The following is a 21772-nucleotide window of genomic DNA, read 5'->3' as shown; positions in this document are numbered from 1 at the left end:
TGTTGGGTAGTCTGTATACTTTTGCCAAAAGCTGCAAATGTTATCATAGTGCCGCGCGGTCGTCGAGCACGAAATGAAACACTTGCTCTCACCTTTTTTTGACCAAAGCAGTGTTAAGACCACTTCAAATATCGTCTTGGCCCGCTGAATATGCAGCGTCTTACGCACAGCGTTCTTTCTTTTTTTCTTTTTTTGTCAGAAAACAAATGCGTTTGTTAATGGCAGTGTTTACCCAAAAAAAATTTAAGAACGATTTTGGTGACGTAACTCTGACAAAATTGAGCCTGACATGAAATTGTGCCTGTACATCCTACGCAACTTGACATGAAAGATGTTGAAATTACCAGATATACGTCGGTCATACCCACACAAAAGAACAACCGGATCTGTCTAATGCAGACCTAACAAATTTTAAAGGGTACATCGGACGAATCTTAAGTCTCAGCCCGAAAATAAAGGGGATTTCTTACTCCACACGAGAAGACATGAAAGCTCATCCGCAGTTACCGCCCCTCGCGGTAATCACGGCGCACTTATTTCGTCTGCTCGCCACAAGAAGGTACCCATTCGGAAGAAAATATTCAAAGCAACCACTGCATTGTTCCTCCGTTTGGCGGGAAAGATCGATTGCGGATCAAAGCGCGCTACGGACAAGGGCAGGACGACAAACGAAATTATAGCTAACGCCCATTATACTGTGCTTGTCGCTCTCGTAGTGACTCCGATGAACGCAAGGTCTTTAGAAGTGAGCCTATATAAGGAAGTACCGTGGCGTTACTACCCACCACGTTGTTCTGCTCAGCGCGAGGTTCGAGCTTCGATTCAAGGCTGCGGCATCCGAATACCAATGGGGCGAAAATTCCCACGCACTGAGATGTCAGCGCACGCTGAAGAACTTGTCTACATTCGGAGTACTCAGACTACGACGTCTCTCAGGTCCCAGATGTAAAGTTGTAAACCTAGCGACTTATTTTCGCAGGTTTCCGACGCGTCGGCACACGGAGCGAACGCAAAACGCCAACCAAGAGCAGCGACATAACCGACACCGGCGAAGTGCACGGTGGCCACACTGATCTGCATGGGCGGGAATCGCGCACACAATACCAGAGAAGCTTTCAGACTACCAAAGTACCCGAAAAGGACGAACCTGAAAATGGGGGAAGTCGGCGTGCAGGCCTCGGTTGCCGCCGAGATAAGGAGAAACGAAGTGAAACAAATCTCCCTATCGATCCGAGGAAAATGGTCACGCAGCATGATGTCATAGCCCCAAAACAAGCCAGTAACTCGAGGAGTTGGCCCAAAGGGGAAGAAATTAGTTATCTAGATGCCACCCTTGAACTGCGTATACACACAAACCACGGGCGGCGCTCCTGCGAGGCGCCGGTTCGACGTATCTTCGTCCCGCTTTACTGTATTGTCCTCGCCAACGACTACACACGGCGGCAACTCCCCCTGTCGCCGAGGATTGGCCTTGACGCCTATAAAATGAAAGACAACGGCCGATGCTTTTTGGAGTATTAGACGTGCGCAGAAACGGAACCAACGCAGACCTCGCGAAGTGTTGTCGAATTTCGCGCGGCGCGACATTACCGATGGAAATACGACCCGCGCTCTCGCACAACGCCATGCCGTCCTGGCTTTCGCTGTTCCAATAACTCTGATTAACGAATTACACGACACCACAGCAGTGCGCGGAATACAAACGAGGTAGGCGTCGGCATTCAATGCAGGCTTCCAGCGATGCACGCATTACCGCTACCCCCCACCACAGCCCAGGGTGCAAGAAAGGCCGCTCGATAGAGGTGCTTAGCATGCTGCAGCGGCAACCATCGTCCCATGACGAAGCGGCGCGACACGGAGTCAACGTAAGGGCTTCAAAATAACGCCCCGCCGGTGCAGCGGCTCCGCGCTGGGAAGGATCACCAGACGCGGGAGAGTGAAGGGGGAGGAGACCATATGCGGCTGCGAAAGAGATAACGAACGTAGATCGACAACTACCCGTTGCCGTAATGTTGCAATGGGCTGTCACTACAACAGCTAACTGCACCAGGTTAACTATAGTAAACGCAGCCGCTGTCAGACTTGCTGGACACTGCACCGCAACGATTTTTTTTTTTAAATCCTATTAAGAGCCGAGCTTGTTCAAGACGACGGCGCCGATCGACCGAAAATTAAGAGGTTCGAGGCGGAGAACAGCCTCTGTAGAACAGCGGTAATGCGAGAAACCCGCCACGGCATAGCATGCATGCGCACATCGGCTTCGCGCAGCTTGAGCACTAAGGTCATGGGTTTGATACCCGACCGCGGCATTCCGAAGGGAAACGAAACCCACGACGCACCCGGGCACCAAGGTTTATCCCAAGTAGCCCTGCTCCATACGACTCCCCTCATAACCGTATAGTGTCGCCCAGGAACGTTAAAGCTCCGCCGATTATGAATGATATGAAAAGACACGACTATGGATTCCCAAATTTACAACTGTCTTTTTAGGCCAACCGGTTTCGTTCGCAGAACGCTGTTTACGCGCGTATCCACAATAACAAGAAAGTGAAATAAAAAAATTCCGTAGGAAAGAGACGAGCTGGCGAAATAAAAACGAAGTTGTCCAGATCGCCTATCTGCTCAAAACCACCAATCGCTCTACCCACAGTACACCACCGAGGAGTGCCATCTCGCAGTGGCTTCGAAAAAATCCAAGACGTTGCTCAACATTGTGGCCCTTCTGTATACGTGGAAAGGCAACGACGCCTCTGCGCCGCAATTATGCGAGAAATCCGCTTGGCGACAAGCGCCAGCCAGGGGAAAAGCGTCTCCTGTACCGTTTCAACCGGTTTGTCCCCTGGCGACGAGCCATTCTGTTGACGGGTCGGGAGAACATTTTACCCCCGGAGGGCATTCGTATAAGCGCCACCCCTAACAAGCGAAAGGACACGCACGGTGCCCGCCACTGTTTTCTCAAATCCAAGCAAGAGATGGATCAACGCTCAGATATCGAACACAGCGCGCTGCTTGCGCGCGGTCGCTCCACATAAGCCGGTGCAGCGCACGCTGTCCGAACGGGCAACGTCTTCAATCGAACGCCATCCTGGAGGGGCACTACAGAGAAACGCTAAATCAACTTAGACCGATGAAGTACTCTTTCGGGACTCTTTATTTTCGTTAATTTCGCGGCGAAAGATCGATTATTAGAACAGAAAATGAGAACCAAACTTCGTTTCGAGCTCAAAACACAACGTACGTCAGCGTGACGTCACAAATTCCGAAGGCTTTCTCTTTTTTGTGTGTGTGTATTTGGGCTGCTGTGGCCCAGTAATAATATTTTCCATACTTGCTAAGTTCAGTGTTTGACTACTTTATTATGCAACATAGTACATCTGTACCGATAAGAAATTAACTACCCCATTGAAATGTATGACTATATGGCGAACTGGTGCGGGAAGGTGGCGTCGCCATGAGTCCTTAGCATTTGTGTCATTTCAGGAGCCTCCTCCCACGGTAAGAGTGGCTCATTTAGTATTGTAGAAGGGCAATTTACTAATGAAACCAAAACACTTTTTTTTTCTTTTCTCCTTAGTACTCCTTGAAGTCGTCCTCATGAGCTGCGATGTCCCAACTGTTGCAGGCCGGTCGGTACTGCGGCACACCTCTTCATCGCTTGAACCCGGTGCCTCAAGAAACAGCGGGATGAACGTCCTAACACCGCCGCCCCAAGCAAAACGCAGTTTCTGGATGTGCTTTACAGTAGCTGACCATGAAGTAAACGAGACCATTAAACACAATACGTTTATACCAACTCAATGGCCGGCGAAAACCCCGCAGCGGACGCAAGGCTAAACTATGAGCAGCTCAAATTGTAGTAACAGAACAAAATTATTCGTGCTCCAGCAATGTGTTTCTTAACCTTTGAAACAAAACAAAAACGTCGATTTTAATCCGCCATGACGAAAAGAATTAAAGAGGAAGCATGCAGCTGCTGGTAAAGAATGACCTCATTTATTACTAAACGGGAGGACCGAAGGTGGCTGCTGGGGAAAGAGGGAGGTAGGCATCAAACATATCACGCGCGCCAGCCCGCAGCCAAAATGGTTTAACGTATTAGTTGATTTGGGTGTTCGAATAAAAGCTTTACTATCAGGATGTAGAAGCATACTGCGGTCGTGGGATAAGGATCGAAGGTGGAGCAGTGCAGATCTGTCCGTCTGGTAAATGCGCGGCTAAGTCGCACAAGCACGCCAATTACTTACTCACAGGCGGCAACAGTTGCGAAGTAGCCACTATAAACCAATTATATCCCATTCCCAGCACTGATCATTAGAGAACCGCTGGACCTAATCCTCCGTTGACACATTTCCAAAACTTCCTGTTAATCATGCCAGGAACGCCATTTGTTTTATAACAACATGGCGTCGCTTTAAAGGCCCACAGCAACGAAAACTTCCCTTTGGCAAAATTGTTTAAAAATGATAAGTACGGTATACTGTATTGAAGCAATTTTGGCAAAGCTGCAGGGCTCGTAATTGTCGAATTTCATTAGCGGGCTCGGGACCTCGTACTGTATGTGAATTTTGTAAATATTTCATGCAATCTACTCAACAAAGTCTAAAATCTGGGAAAAAAAAGAAAAGGAAAAAGATGCAGTCGTAGGGGTCGCCTAGTGGTTAGCGGATATGACGCAGATCCGAGGACGTGGCCTCGAAGACCCTCAGCGAGTCGCGCGGGCAATGAGGTCATGCATGCCCTGGCGCCACGCCGGTTCTAACCGTACCAGGTTCCGATTAATTTCCACAAAGTGGTAATAGCGGCGTATTCTTTTATTTATAAACTCCGTTTCAAAAGCGTCTACTTCTGCGAGCATTTTTGTGACACACACACTCGCATTTTAAAGGTAAAGTTATGCACGAAGGCTGCTCTATATCTACGCTATCTGAAACTGAACTTCTTATGCGGCCCAAGATATGGTTGCAGAGTTGGCCTTCCTAATCGCGTTTTCTCCTCAGTCGTCAGTACCTGACTTACCTGACTTACCTGCCTGTAACACAAACGTGTAAATCTGTTTTGACAGATTATGTGAAAACTTTCTCGCGCGTGATCCATCATACAGGGCTCCGCATTTCACGTTAAAAACGTTATGTAAAAATTATGCCAAAGTTTCCAACTAGAGCTTGAACAACCGACCAGGCGTTATTGCGGGGCCTCGAGAGGTACATATTACTGCTGCAATTTTCCGCCCAGACAACTCATTTACAAATAGTTGCGCCTGCCTGATCCGCAATTAAGTCAAATAAGCGACTGGACTTACCGGCGGATGAGCTCTTTTTTTCCAGGAGTCCAAATGACCACTGTGCCTACCAAGCTGCTTACCTTTCATTACCAGACTACAGACACTTTCTCTTCAACCCAATTAAACACACCTTCAGCAGTAAAACAGAGAACATGGTAAGCACCATTCAAGCGAGTCCGCTCACGACAGAAAGGACTAATCTCCCCAACAAAGCTCTCAGTATTTTTTGCACAAGCCGTCTTTATTTTCGTCTAGGTTTGCCCGAAAGCTTTGTCTAGAAATTAGTCATTGCTATGTTGAACAAAGGCAACTGGCACGCGAAAGACGAGGCTCTTCATATACGCAAGTTATAGTAGTCAACGCTCAATGTAACAACTAGCCGACCCCGTTTGACCGCCGACGCGCTTCATCATATCAGCACTTCTGCGCTGCCAAAGATGCGTGACGAGGCTGCTGGACGTAGTACGTCGCTCGGTGCCAGTACCAAGACATTCAGTGTGTAATTTACAACTGGGCGACGCGCGATCCCCTACACCGCGACGCGCAGCCTCGAAAGAACACGTGCGCATGCGCGAAGCGTGTGGGCAGGTGGCGCTTTACTGGCATAGGGGTTTCAACTTGGTAGCGGTTCGGCGCGCCGCACTACGTGCTTAGAGCGCTGCCATGATACCTGTGCGCGTCACAAACTAAAACAACCTAACAGCACACATTGTACCACGCTAAATTTGACCGACAAAAATTGGAGGACGCTTAAGCTTCGCCTTCAAGAGTGCAACGCGATAGCGTTCCCGTCGACCCGCCAATGGGTGTAAGACAATGGGCTACAGAGCAGCCATCACTTACGAGGCGCCCCGCATCAGACGCGGTGAGCGTCGAGCCATATGGTCGAGCAACGCGGCGTTCGACGCAGCAATGAAACGTGCGCCTCAGCAAGCGGAGCGAACCAAAGAACTCGGTATCCCGGAGGGGGAAATGATGCACGCCAGCCAAACGCCGTGATCGGCACGGGCAGAGAGATAGAGAGATAGTGATCTAAGGAAAGGAAGGACGCTTGATTCTGCGGAGGGAGCGAGGCGAAGCGTTGTCAGGGGAGAGAGTCCGAACCGCGACAGCTCCAATGCGCGCGTGGCGCGCCATCTGTCGGGGCAGCGCCGTACATGGAGAGGAGGGGCTCTTCTGTGTTTGCCGCAAGATGGCTCTCCGTGTGCGGAAAGCGCAGAAGAAATGCAGCGAAACGCACTTCGCTACTCGTGTAATTGCGACTTCTGTAAGTTACATGTTCATAATTACCTATATACACCACAGTATAACTTTCCACGGCTCGTTTCGAAGGCAACACCGCATTCACTAGAGGCGCGTTTGTACCTTTCGGAAGCATCGAAATCGTGGCTGAGTGGTAGCGTCTCCGTCTCACACTCCGGAGACCCTGGTTCGATTCCCACCCAGACCATCTTGGAAGTTGCTTTTTATTTATGGAGTGCCTGCCGTGATTTATGGCTCACGGTCAACGCCGCAAAAACGCTGACGCCGACACCCGACGCCGACACCGACGCCGACGACACCGGCTTTTCTGCGACACGAGCTCCTTAACGCTATCGCGTTAAAATGCACAAACGGCGTTGCAGCCGGACGACTGTCACCGACAGCGGAAGCTTGGCACGGCAGGGAGGCGACGCCACCTGGAAACCCCCGCGCCACCTCTCCGTGGCGACGTAGACTGTGCGTCCCACTAAAGCCAGTGTGTTGTTAAAGGAGTACTGAAATGAAATTTCGAAACATTTAGTTTTCGCGTTTAGTGACAGTCCTAAACCACCGAAACCCCCGGGAAAAAATACTGGCGAGCCACGGAGCGCCCTAAATAATTTACTGTAATAGCTTTCTAATAACCAGTCTCAGTATCGTTTTCTTGGAGGTGCACGTGTCGTAACGTCATGACATAGGTGGGTCAGAGAGCAGAACGTCGGGACGTTTTGGCGCCCGCTCCGGATTGCTCGGTGATCTGTAATGCTGCTACGTCGGGCCGCTCAACGAGTAGCAACAGACCATCGAGCAGGCCGAAGTGACACAAAACTGCTGTCATGACAGCACGCTTGCTTTTTTTTTTTTCTCAAAAGAATAGCCTACCAAACGGCAGGGAACTGGCGCTCGCACCGCAATTCACAATCGCCCGGAAGGCATACCACATGATATAGCCGTGCTGTTGTCGACTGTGCTATATTCAACGTCTTCAAGACCTAGCCATATCGTAACATATCATTGTTAGGGACCATATTTGCGAACAACCTATGTAGTGGAAAAGGAGGGGGGGGGGACTACAATATTGGCAATGCGCTTTACAACCATCAGATTGCACAGTAGTTCGAACTAGTTGGACACCGATTCCGGATTCGCATTTGCCGCCTACAGTGCACATGTCATTGCAGCTGAAGTGCAAGCATGTTATCCAAGGCAGAAAAACAAGTTCGAAAATGTTTGCTCATCTTGTGTCGTAGCATCGAATGGCTGGCGAGAAGCGATTCAACACATTGTTATCCTGCTTCTGCCCGCCTACAGAGAAGAAAAAAAATGCTCACGCGAAGGTCATGCTTGCTATTGACGTACTGTTATCACGATACGTCACCACTAGGTGTCGAGACGCTGAGAATCGCGTTGCAAAAGCAGTGACGTTTCATCGCTCCTGTTTTGTAGTCGAGGCAAGATGAGATAAATCGAAGTACCACCCACAAATTCATATATTCTGCCCGCGACCCGCGGCATCGAACCAATGTGACGGGACAACAGGTGTCCTTGCGTGCGCGCAATTTTCTCTGCGCTATGCTTTCGGTGTGACTCAAACATGAACAGTAACGTACCATCTTTCCACAAATGATTTTTAAAAAAATTATGGGGTTTTACGTGGCAAAACCACTTTCTGATTATGAGGCACGCCGTAGTGGAGGACTCCGGAAATTTCGACCACCTGGGGTTCTTTAACGTGCACCTAAATCTAAGTACACGGGTGTTTTCGCATTTCGCCCCCATCGAAACGCGGCCGCCGTGGCCGGGATTCGATCCCACGACCTCGTGCTCAGTATTTCCACAAATGATTAAAATATAACAATGTTATAGTGTTCATTTACAGCTCTAAAGGCGCGACAATGTTTGGTGATAAAAATTCAGCAGAGAGGTCGCACCTATGAGCTTCGGTCTTCCAGCGTTGGTTGCATTGCCACAAAGAGTTGTGCGCGAGTAAAGGTTACCGAACGTTGGAAGATTCGCAGTGGATTCATGACAAATAGTTGCGTAAGCATTTTTCTAAAACAGAAAACAAAAGAGACCTCATAATTAAATGACTAGTGCTACCGCAAACGCACGGGTGTCCACAGAACAGGAAAAGCAACCACAGAAGATGGGGATTTCGTCCCAGCTAGGTAACGGTGGGTGCGTTCGGCTGTTGTGCACAGTGCCGTTTGTACGCACTCTGTTCCAGGCAGACTGCAAAAGCGAGAGAAAATTCCGCTCATTTTTCGTGGTTTCCGCCTTTCGAAAACTTCTGTGGGCCCGACTCCATAATTCTAGGGTGGACACGGGTCAGACTTTGAACGGATGCTTGCTGCTGGGATTGGCAACGTTTTAGCGAACAGACAGAGCTGTATCATCCGCCTCGGTGCCGAGTGACGTGCGTTTGTCTTATCACGACACGCAGGCGTAATTGCGCATCAGCCGCATCTGCACGACAATGCGACCAACCTCCCCGTCGCAGCTACTCGGTTTCCTCCGGACGGAAAGATTTCCTGTATATGGCCAACTGGTTTTCCATACGGTAAAATGACATATCTAATAAAACTCTGCAACAACGCTACCGCGACATAAATTCGCAGAACGGAAACGCCTTCGGCTAGCCGATCGCATGAACATCAGCCAGCAGGGGGATAGAATAACGGGGTAAAAAGTGGACAGAACATCGTACAGAGAAAAAAAAAACTGCAGCGAGTAGAGGAGAGAAGGAGGGTCATTTACAAGGTTAACGGTATTGACAACATTACAAGAGCTGCTGAAATGTCCGCGTTCGCCAAATACGCACGTGCGCACCATTGCGCAAGTCCCGTATGAACGAGGCAAAATCAGGGCGACACCAACTCACCGGCACTGCGTAAGCGATAGTAAGTGTACAATATCCATCATCACCGCCGCGGCACTCGAGGGTGAGTGAGCATGAATTGGCGCATTCGCTCCCGAGTATACCGAGCTGCGCTGACGAGCTGCTGTACCGTAGCTGCTGTCACGCAACGTCACGCAACGCTCCCGACACCTGCTTGCGTGCGCGCAGGAGGCCGCCGAGCGCACGTGCAGCCGCGCCGGGAGCGAGACGCAACTATGGCGGCTGGAACCTTCGAGCCGCCATAGCGCAACTAGCCGAACAGCAGTTAAAACTTAGAACCGCCAAGCACAGTCGCCACAGCAAAACGCTTGCCGCAACCTGGACGGCAAGGCCCACATACGCACGCGCGTGTCGTTGACACACCACCTCGACGTCGCAACCTGCACCGCCCGCCAGGAAATGGCGCGCGCGCATCGCGTGCTACACTCCGATGGTACATGTGCTGCAACGAGACGTGCACAAAATCGCAGAGCATACACGCGTAGTTGTCACGCCGTTACTCGGTACGGACTTCCACATACTAAACTGATTCGAACTGCCTGAAAGTATAAATGACGAACACTTAACGTGCACGCACCGACTCCTTAATGAAGTATTCAAGACAATCGAATTTAGCGATGTCGAATTAAGATATACTACTCGGGCCCGCCATATGTATACGTTCGCCGCGATTAGTGGAGCCGCTTCTGTATCTAACCTAGGTCCTTAGCTTTTTCCCGCCATAGTTTAACGAAGTAAAGCGGGAAGCATACAGAGTGTACTAATGACATTTTCAACATGCCGTCGGCGCGTCATTTTACGGCACGCGATTACCACGCTGTTAACGCGGCCAAAGTGCGTGCCACGCTTTATATAATCGGTAACTTTAGGAAACAAACTCCGACCGTAATTGCAGCGCGCTCATGTCGAAGCGTATAGTGGATGCACCGCCGCTGGGATCGGCCATGCCAAAAATGCGGCTCCACTTGAGGCGATCCTACCCAGAGGAAAAAATTGTGTTTTCGGATAGTCTCAGACTCTCAGTCAATGACACGCCAAGAAATATATTTTAGACTCCATTGCAAAGCATTAAAATACAGCTAGAGAAATTCTCTTTACAACGATGACGGTGTAAAGAAACTTTTTTTTTAATTGAAGTGGGCAAAGATGAGCTTGATTTCAAGAAACATTTCCCAAAAATATACGGACGGCTAGCAAAGGAAGACATGCAGCCACAAAGCAGAAAGCAGCAAGAGAATTTTTCAACATACATTTTGTATACCAATAGGTAGGAATGTATAGAAATGCAATATATAGGTATGGGGTCTTCTATTGAGAAGCTCCTAACTGTACCAAAAAGTTATATTTTCCATTACGAAGAGAAGCGTTAGTCGCTGTGATGAGGGAGCTACTTACGAAGTAGAATATATGGTACACCGAAAAATAATCACAGTTTCGCCCGAAAGGCGAAGCATCGATTGCGATAGCAAATTAGTGGACAGCTATACGAAGTAAGGATAGTGGTTTTATCGGCCGTATAAAGTTGCAAATATGGGCGGCGTACTAACAAAATTAACAAGCGTGCTGTCACGCGCGCACAAGCAAACATCTCACTCTATGATCGCAGAAGCTCGCAGTCAAAACGCTGGAGTGACAAAGCGCGGCAGCAGCCGCGAGCGAACTGACCTTCCCGCTGCATCTCGCATCAACGCAAAACTAAGCCACGAAAATACAGCGCGCGCCGGACTGTGCCCCCGTCGCAGATGATTTTCAAAATACAGCGACCAGGGTGGGCGCAATCCAGCAATTGCAAAAACGCGCCCGGGGGCCCACTCGGAGTAGAATGCCCCCCTCCCCCCTAAGAGCCTGGCGCGCTACGGAAGACGGCACGCTTACCCCCCCCCCTTTTAACGCGACAGCATTAAGGAGCTCGTGTGGCAGAAAAGCCAGTGTCGTCGGTGTCGGCGGCGTTGGCCGTGAGCGATAAATCACGGCAGGCACTTCGTGAATAAAAAACAACTTGCAAGATGGGCTGGGTGGGAATCGAACCAGGGTCTCCGGAGTGTGAGACGGAGAGGCTACCACTCAGCCACGAGTTCGATGCTTCAAAGCGGTGCAAAAGCGCCTCTAGTGAATGCGGCGTTGCCTTAGAAACGAGCTGTTTCTAAGGCTCAGGCGTGCGTCGCTTGCTCAGGCGCGCATTTCGTTGCCGCGCCGAACGCGGCGTTGCTCGCCGCTCAACGCGTCCGATGCGGGGCGCGTAGTCGCTGCGCCGTAGCCCATTGTCTTACACCCCTTGGCGGGTCGACGGGAACGCTATCGCGTTCCACTCTTGAAGGCGAAGCTTAAGCGTCCTCCAATTTTTTTCCACTTTTGTGCGCGAGATTGTCGGCTCACCATCGCACGCTTTCACTCGTACACACAGCATACGGCGCGTAGCGGTGATTTTATCGCCCTAGGACTCTGTACGGAACCTCACGCCGACGCCAACGGCAGAAATGCGCTTGGAGGAATAAAACGGGCGTACAGAAAAATGCATGATTTACCTGCCTTTTGTATTTTTCATACATTTTCAGCGCAACACATTTTGCGCATTCTGCAAAGCCTGCCATCGAACTATACACTTTAGTTTGTGCTGCCGAAGTCTGCAGCTGTCTTCCTCAGAGCCAGTGCTGCAAAAGAAGCTATGTGCAACTGCACTGTAATAATAACTGGTCAATGGACCTTTCAGAGACGCATTGCCATGTAATGAGAATCAGAATCTTAGCGGAACGTTAGCTATATACCAAATGCAATGCTTGACTCAGTTGGCAAATAACAAGGTAAAAAAGTGTGAGCAGCCTGCCAACAATACTGTGATTCCAAAAAAATATAAGGAACTTTCTGTCAAAAGCCTATTTTAGCTCAAGCATGAATTCCATGCTATTTTAATGTATACATTCCCAAAACTACTTCAGTACTGTAGCCATGGGGCAGAGTAATAAGCCAGCTATGCAGCACAAACGGAAACAAATGCTACATTACTGGTTCTTGCCTGGTTCAGTTACCACACCAGTAAAACATTTGGCTTTCAGTATTAGCATGAAAAACATCTTGCATTTAAGTTAACACCTCTGTGCACACCTCTGAAATACAGTGACACCATTCATTACATGAGTTGTTCATATTAAAGCTGAGCGTCTGTTGAACCACTTGTGAAGGAGCACAGGCACAATTTTTTTTCTTGCTTTCTTCATTTAATGGATAGCCATTGACCCATTAACTATGGCATAAAGCCTAAATTTCTCAAGTGTGCCACAAGTTCAGAATGAGCACAAGGTGTAGCACAGCTTTAGACGTGTAACAGGTGCTACAATGAGTCACGAAAAATGGTAACATGAGGATGCCTTACATTGCATTCAGTGACACAGTTGCAGCACCACTTTCATGCTACATTTACACTACCAGCGTTTGCAGCCTCAAGAGGATACAAGCTTGTGGATGTGTTTATGAAATGTAATTACCCATTGAACTTTCACATGGGAGTTAATGCATCGAGATTATCCAATAATAAGGACAAAATAAAAGAGTGCAATGGAGCATAGGCGAAAGGGGAATAAAGACAGGCTAGTTCTGCACATAGTACAAACATTAAGAAAATAACCACACAGGCCTATGAAAAAGAAACCTGCACCAGACAGTGCTGTCTTAGCTCTTATGTAATATATAGTCAGAAACAGCACCCAATGCAGATCGAAACTAAGACATGAAAACGGATTTCAGGTTTTATAAGGAACTCTGTCAAAAGCCTATTTGAGCTCAAGCATGAATTCCATACTAAATTAATGTATACATTCTCAAAAATACTTCAGTACTGTAGCTCTGGGGCAGAGTAATAAGCCAGCTATGCAGCACAAACAGAAATAAATACTACATTACTGGTTCTTGCCTGCCTGAACATAAAGGGTCTGAAATTTCGTTCCTTGTTTACTCATGTCTTATTAGGGCTGCCGCGGCCATTATGCTTATGCATCTTGAAACAAGGAAAATGATGGATTAATATGGGTCTCTCTCCTTTCAAGTGTCCATTACCATACCGGTTTTACACACTTAGGTAGCACATTCATATTATATGACACAAAATTATGTATGGCAATACATATACTACCTCTCTGTCCATTAATGAAAAGAAGGAGAGCCAAGGGTCCCGGTTTTCTTACGTCACAACCAAATGAAGCCAACAGACAATGACAACAAGAAAGCATAGGGGAAATCAACTGCTTGTTTATAAGAAATGTAGATATTGAAAATAAAACAACTGGCTGCAGGTGAGATACAAACTGACATTCTCACATTATGCATGCAATGCTCTTGTTTTTCAATATCAAAAGAAAAGTAGATGCGGCCCCCCAAGATGCAAGCTTCCCCATCTTGGCTCAATACTACTGTCACTATTCTTACTTTAATAATGCACTTATGGAAAACTCACCAGTGTCAGACAAGGCTTGTTCCTGGCCTGATGGAGATGATCCTCCACTCTGAAAGTAAGACCGCACACATCTTGAATTTGAACACACCGTCAAGGAACAAATGAACCTGCTTTGTCTTCTAGTTCAGCTTACAAATGACTGTGAACAACACAAATCGGGAAAAAAAAAGCTGCCACTGAATTTCAACGCATTAAAGCTCTACCAACAGCGCACAAAAACATTAAAACTCAATGCAGCATCTCTATCAATGTGGAGAATATTGGTTCATCTGCTAGCTTGTCATGTTTCCTCTTAAGATTAGGTATTACTAATAATTATGACATAACTTTATCTAAAGAAAGGGGGCTCACGCCAAGCTCAGGAAAATTAATGTGTAATACACCATTCAGAAAACAAACTTCGATGATAATTTAATTGAATTCTGGGGTTTAATGTGCCAAAACCATAATTTGATTATGAGGTGAGCAGTAGTGGGGGACTCCGGATTAATTTTGACCACCAGGGGTCTTTAACGTGCCCCCAATGCACAGGACACGGGTGTTTTTGCATTTCACACCCATCTTTATAAATTTTTTAATTACGGGGCTCTACTTGCCAAAACTACTTTCTGATTATGAGGCACGCTGTAGTGGAGGACTCCAGAAATTTTGACCACCTGGGGTTCTTTTAACGTGCATGTAAATCTAAGTACGCGGGTGTTTTCGCATTTCACCCCCATTGAAATGCAGCTGCCGTGGCTGGGATTCAATCCCGCGACCTCATGCTCAGCAGCCCAACACCATAGCCACTGAGCAACCACGGCGGGTCAAGTTCAATGACACTAAACACACTAGGCATGTTGGTTCTGGGCAATGCAAAAACACTAAAATTTCAGCAATATTCCTCAAGTGCCAATTTATGATTGTAAGCTGCTGATAAAATATGTTTCTTTTTTGTTGATTGAGTGATCGATTCAGTGGATTTTATATCACAAAGCAACAAAGAGGCTATGAGATACATTGTAGAAGAAGGCAATAGATAATTTTGACCACGTGGAGTAATTTAATATACACCCAAACCACAGCACACAAGCATTTTTTGCATTCTGCCTTATCGGTGCATAGCTGCCGCAGGTAGCGGGAAACAAAGTCACAAACTTGTGCTAGGCAACAAAATGCCATAGCCAAGCCACCAGGCCCCCTGACTTTTTTCTCTCTTTGTGTCAACCATGCTTTGCAGTGAACCTGTTGATGACTACACATTCTTCTTCAATATGCTGCTAAGGCTTCAGTTACAACAACCTCATCGAGATCTGATGTCAGGAGCCTGCCCTTCTCCCTACCACACGCATCACTGTTGCCTTCAGTTACCACACCAGTAAAACATTCAGCTTCAGTATTAGCATGAAATGCATCTTGCATTTCAGTTGACACCTACCTCTCTGCACACCTCTGAAATACAGTGGCACCATTCGTTACATGAGTTGTTCATATTAAAGCCAAGCGTCTGTTGAAGCACTTGTGAAGGAGCACAGGCACAATTTTTTTTCTTGCTTTCTTTATTTAATGGATGGCCATTGACCCATTAATTATGGCACAAAGCCTCGATTTCTCATGTGTGCCACAAGTTCCCAATGAGCACTAGGTGCAGCAAAGCTTTAGATGTGTAACAGGTGCTAGGATAAGTCGCGAAAGCCAAAGGTTGTGGCAACAGTGGTACCACACATCATTGATGAGAAGTGCAGACTAAAGGACAGAAGTGACTATTTTGGAAGCACACTGCCAGCTTTCAGCCACAAGGGTGATTGTGCGGCCTTGAACCACTGCACTGGGTGAATGATGTGCACATGAGTTATTTGAGATACCAAATAACCACAACCTCAAGTTTCCATGAAGTAACCAGCCTCATGCATCATGTCCAAACCTGCTCTGCCCTTGGCATGCATTTTGATCTGGTCACAGGCTGATGAAATTATTTGTCGCACTCTCTAGCAATTGAGGCTTCATACCATAACTAGTCTACAGCAAGATGCTAAAGAAAAGAAAAAGCAAGACAAGGCTTTATTGTCAGAACTCCTTAACCTCACCAAGTAAAGCGTATATTTTTTTTTCATACAGAGTTTGGTACCTCAATATTGCGATTTAAGTACAGGAAACTTAAACACGAAGCTCATGATAGTGTTCTTGCTACGCTGGTGCCAAAACTCACATGTGGATAGCTCAGCAAACTAATTACTAAATAACTAACTACAACACTAAGTATTTTACCGCAAGTATCAATTCATCAATCTTTCTTTTTTCATGGTATGTATTCTTCATGGCCAGAAATAAAGGTTAAAATAGCAATAAAGCACCCCTGAGACGTTTATCCCACATAAGAGAAGAGGTACATGGAAGGTACCACTCATGCAATTCTTGGAAAGGGTCCCTCTTATGCAAAATTCTCACAAAAGTTTCATCACAGTGTGTTACATGAAACAAGCTGTACATGATCAAAAAGTTACTCATTCTACATAATTGTGCTAAGTACCACCAAATGAAGCACCATGTATGTGATGGGACGAGTTGTCTACTTCTGGTTGCTTGAACCACCATAAATAAACAATAAATAACACCATAAATAAGCACAAGTGATTTCCCTTATGTTGTCCTTGGTGTCAGTGTTTGTTGATTCCTTATGAAACGAATAATAAAAATCGGGCCCCTCGGCAAACCCCCTTTCTTCTCGTTTATTACACACGAGGGTCTCGAATCCGGCAACATTGATGCCTTCAGGTGGCATGTGTGGGTTTATTGAACGGTTGCCTTCACCCAAAAAGATCCCGTTCCTGTGATGCCTGCGGCAGAAAAGATGTTCCACATCCCCAGCCAAGGTCTGCAAGTGGTGGCGCTGGCTAACACTCCCAGGGTTCTACTAGGAAACATAAATACCCAAGAAAGTGTACGGGGAAACGGTGCCACGGTAGCTCAATTGGTAGAGCATCGCATGTGAAATGCGAAGGTTGTGGGATCGTTCCCCACCTGCAGCAAGTTGCTTTTTCATCCATTTTCATTTCCAATAATTTATCATTTCTTTATTTCATTTATTCAGCACAAGTAATTTCCCCTCTGTTGTCTTTGGTGTCAGTGTTTGTTGGCTTCTTATGATATGATTAATACAAATTGGGCCCCTCGGTGAACTTCCTTTCTTCTCGTTCATAAATAAACAATGTCTTACATCATCTATTTCATTTTGATAGATTCTTTTTAGTCCCTTTAAGTGGTCACATTCAGTATTCATGCAATCAATAGAATGAATTCCCTACAGTGCATTCCTTGCAGACACCTGCTGCACAATGAGACATGGCACTGATCCACAAACACCCTTGAAGTGCAGATAAAGTACAGTACTAGAGAGCCACATCATGGCAGCTGCATGCAAGGATTAGGCATTTGCCTCTTTCATGCTAGAAAACAACACTCCACCTAATCTTTTTATTAACGAAAATAAACCGTAGTGACCATCTATACATAAATTTCATGAAACAAAAAAAAAGGACTCTTCTGAAGGCATCCCAAGGGCAAATAAATATTCAGTAAAGCTAGACTGACTATACTATACTTTCGAAATGCCAAATGATTGCTTGTCATAAAAGCAGAGATTCGGTTAACTAGTGAGATGGCATAGGACTCAAACACAAAATGATCATCAAATTCTTTGAACAGTTATGTGTGCTGTCATCAATAGTAGCAGCAGCTGGAGAAAAAGAAAGCAGATAGGAGACTAGTGCCTGATGGCACATGTCTCCATCTTTAAGCAGATGCTAATAGCTGTCTTGCGGTGCACTCTTTACCGAACATGTCATTTCGTGACCAAATCGTATGACAGCAAAAACCAATGCATTTCAGCTCGTGAACATGTGCCACTTATCTGACAATTGTGACAAAGAGCAGTGACAACTGCCATATGCTTAAGCCAAGAGTTCTAATCTTATACTGGCAGACTTGCTGAGGCGACAACATGCCACGATCTCACAGGCCATGCAAAACGGTTGTGTTTGCTGTAATGCTGCAGTGGTGTTAGCATAAATAATAAAAAATAAAATTGTTAGGTTTTAAATACCAAAAACATGATATGATTATGGGGCACACCTTAATAGGGCGCTCTAGATTATTTTGGACAAATGGTGTTCTTTAACATGCACCTAAGCACGTGAGTGCTATTGCATACTCCCCGCTCCCCCCTGATGTAGCTACCACAGCCAGGATCAGAGCTGTCACCTCAAGCTCAGAAGCACAATGCCATAGCCAGTAAGCTACCATGGCAGGCACTGTTAGGAACGTAGATTGATTCTGCTACCATAAGCACATCATGTCATAGCTGAGCAACGAACCTACATTTATTATCAATTCTTTCTCTGCTATGAGCCGTAGGTTTGCATCTTATAAGGATTTGGATGCTTCTCAGTCGATGTAGCTTGGAGATGGCTCATTATATTGTGTTTCAAAGCAAACAACAAGTAAAAAGTCCGAAAATACCACATTGATATCACTGACATCCCCTGTGAATCAATGACATCACTGGTCCAGGTTGGAAGACAGAAATAATTATTTATTCAGTTGCGATGTGCTCACTATTATGTCATCCCTTTCTGCCAAACAAATGCTGAGTGGGCTGTTAAAGATCACTACATCAGTTGAGCATGATTAATTAGTAATATCTCAATGATACACATCTCTGAGAGCCATGAAAAATATTCGGATCAATCAAAACTAATATAAGCCATATGTTACAACAATCACGGCACTAAAGTAAAGGTCAGATGTTCTTGTTTATTAATGGTGGTTACTTTCAGTTGAAGATGTCTATGATGGGTTTTCTGGACCTTCATTTCCTCAATATTGTCAAGTAAACACTTATGAAGTCTGCAAAACTTTGCAATCATTCCTTCATCTACCTTGCCGGCATTCATTCTGCACTGCACTGAGTGCTTTTGAAGAATGCAGGCCTCCACCAGGATTAGGAACAAGCAAGATATCATATACCGACTCTGCAACTGTGTCCCGGAGCTCAAAGGGGTCTAACAACAGCTCAAAAGTTTGTGTATTCTATGAGGCTCCAATACAGTGTCCAAGTAATCTTAAAACAGAACCCATTGTATTTAACGCATTTTGGCTGATAATATTTCAAGATTATTAGTATTCTCAGTCAGATCAACTGTTATCATAATTTGTTTTCAAGCAGACTCTCTCTATAATGAAACAACTGTGTTTTAATTTTAAGCATAGCAATAAAATCAATTCTCAATTCATGTGGCACAATCACGACAACTGAACAGCATGCTCATTAGTATTCTCTAAATTATCAGCCTCTAACCCTCATCAACCATTCATTACAAGCAATGATGAACAAGTGCATCTAGTTAGGATGTTTTCGTTACATGATTCACCATTGAATAAAAAGATATCCTTGTTTTCTTGCGTTTTTTACAATACTTCGCACTGGTTTCTACATTAGAATAAACAGTAGTGAATAATAAAGAGGATAGCAAATGTTACTCAAATATTTCCCCAATAATTAGGCAGATAAAGGATTTATTATATTTCACGAGATAATCAGACCTGGCTAGCAAACCGTGCTTTGCCATTGCACCTATGGACGTGCAGCTCCATGCCTTTTTGCAAAATAAAATTAAGGACTCAGCAAAAAATAAAAGAATACTGACCACATGCCGTATAATTGGTGATACAGCATGTGGTCAGTATTCAGCTGTATTATTCATACCTTTTAACAAAACAAACGGTAGCTAAGCGCACTGACAACAAATAAAAACAAAACATCAAATGAAAATGCCAGCCTGTGATGTCATGTTCCTTCACACAGATGAAAAACATCATCAGTGTTCACTTTTAGCTGTCAAGTAGGTAGGTACAACAAAACAACATGGAAAGGCTTGCTTGCACAAAACCAAGACAGCACAGGAAGCATTCTGATTTCTGAAGAAGCTTAGACAACACTTTGTAGCAAAAATTCCATTTTTGCTGCTGCCCTTGCTGACCAGGCATGATTTAATAATGAAATCCAAAGACTAAAAACTAATATAAATTACCTAGCATTCACCATTACTTTGAATCACATATCTTATTGCAAAGTAGGTTCACATATCGGAGTTAAGGCAACCACTAATTAAGGCCAATTTACTTTCTTGCTAACAAGTGCACAATTTTATCGCTCACTAAATATCCATGTAGAAATGGCTAAAAAAGTTTGCAGCAGGGGCCATCTTCACTATAGCCCCTTCAGTCACAAATTACAGTCAACTGTCGATAAATGTGTGAAATTTACATAATTTTATGCCAAGGTGCTGGAGACTCCATAGAAAGCAAGTCAAGGTGGGAGAATGACTGCGCATTTTATATAGTGACTCATAATAATTACATAGTAAATAACTATTAACTTATTGTACAGTCAGTCATGCTACGCTTCATTAAAAATATTTAATCGCCCGCTCGAATCACATGCACAGGTTAATTAGGGTGCAAGCATTACAAGGGAAAAAATATATCTCTCGCAATAACTAGTGAAATGCCCGACTTCAATCGTCCGTCAAATAGTGCAGTCCCTTCACCAAAGCAGTCGTCTGACTGTGATAAAGTTCATAGAGAAGTGAAATGGTTGCTCTTTAGGAAAGCAGAATTTTCAATTTACTCAAAGCTTAATGTTCATTGTCTTCCTTGCAACCGCTGCACAGAAATGGCAAAAATAAGTCATATCCACAAACGTGTATGCCATGACTGAAGGGGGTAAGAATGTGTGTGAAAACCATATCAGTTTTACTGTCATTCTACAGATCAAGAAGATAAACTGCACTCAGTGTCGGCACATAATGGGTGCGATCTTGTATGCGTTCCAAAATAGAACATAGGCAGTCCGTTCCACCGAGCAGCAAATTACTCCCCTTATGCCCATTCATAATATTTACGTTAATAACTGATATATCCTACTCAGACCCTAAGACAGCTAAGGAATAGGGAGTTACAGGCTTTGCACAGCCAAAGTTAAAGGATGCGAACTGCCACATATACAAAACAACACAAAAGGAATACAAAAGAACGTAAACAGGGCATTAGGCTTTGGGTACACAAAGACAAATAGGGTGCACTATTTCTAAAACTCCCTAATATAACCACTTTTCAAGTCTGTACTTATTATACATTGCTTGTTATGACCGTGAAAACCTTTTCTTTTTCTTCTTAAATATCATGGTTAGATGCTGAAAGCAGCACCTCTGTGTATAAAAAGAAACTAACTACTTCCTCATTTTTTTTTAATGGTAAAAAACGCTTTTCTTTGCCTAAATACAGATATGAAAGTGTAAAATGTTGTGGATTGCAGTGTTGGCAGCGCAATTTGGATTTTCAAAATGCACTTCGCAAGTGATTTTTGTAGTCTGTGACAGCACGTGGTATAGATCAAATTTGTTTCATTTTTCACAACAGTTGGTAGCAAGGATATGACTTCACTACTTCCATACAGCTCCAGATGCACCTGACTTTATATACAGGATTAATATCATATGTAATCACTCCAAAGTTACTTTTGAAAGAGACTGAAGGCAATGTACAGGGTAGTTCAAAATATGTGCGAACGCAGCGAAGCGTGGCCGCGCTCCGCGGAGCGTCAGCGCATCCGGCGCGGTCGCGCATCGAAACAATGTGGCGCAGGCGCACAGGAGTCTGGAGGCGGTGCTTCGTGTCGTCTGCTACAGTGCTGAAGCACACCTAGCTTGCTTTGCTGGGAAGCGCGCCTAACTCTGCGCTGGCAGCGTCCAGACGTGGTGCCGAGATGGAACTGTCGCATTTTACTGATTGCAGGGCGTTGTTCAGTCCTATGGAAGGGTATCAACTGGCAGAGGGAGCTAGCTTGGGCACGGCAATCTCTTAT

At 45.6% G+C, this 21772-nt stretch overlaps 1 protein-coding gene across 1 annotated transcript in view; it reads right to left on the bottom strand.

Moving 5' to 3' along the window:
* The window catches only part of LOC139053490 (uncharacterized), a 206007-nt gene that overhangs the window by 165805 nt on the left and 18430 nt on the right, over positions 1 to 21772 (bottom strand). The window contains exon 2 of the mRNA XM_070530476.1: positions 13870 to 13918. Coding sequence (XP_070386577.1) covers positions 13870 to 13918 — 49 coding nt within the window. The remainder of the gene's footprint in view (positions 1 to 13869; positions 13919 to 21772) is intronic.

The sequence above is a fragment of the Dermacentor albipictus genome, chromosome 1 (genome assembly GCF_038994185.2).
Source record: "Dermacentor albipictus isolate Rhodes 1998 colony chromosome 1, USDA_Dalb.pri_finalv2, whole genome shotgun sequence".
In the NCBI taxonomy this organism is placed as follows: domain Eukaryota; kingdom Metazoa; phylum Arthropoda; class Arachnida; order Ixodida; family Ixodidae; genus Dermacentor; species Dermacentor albipictus.
This window is presented reverse-complemented; position numbering and strand designations above follow the sequence as displayed.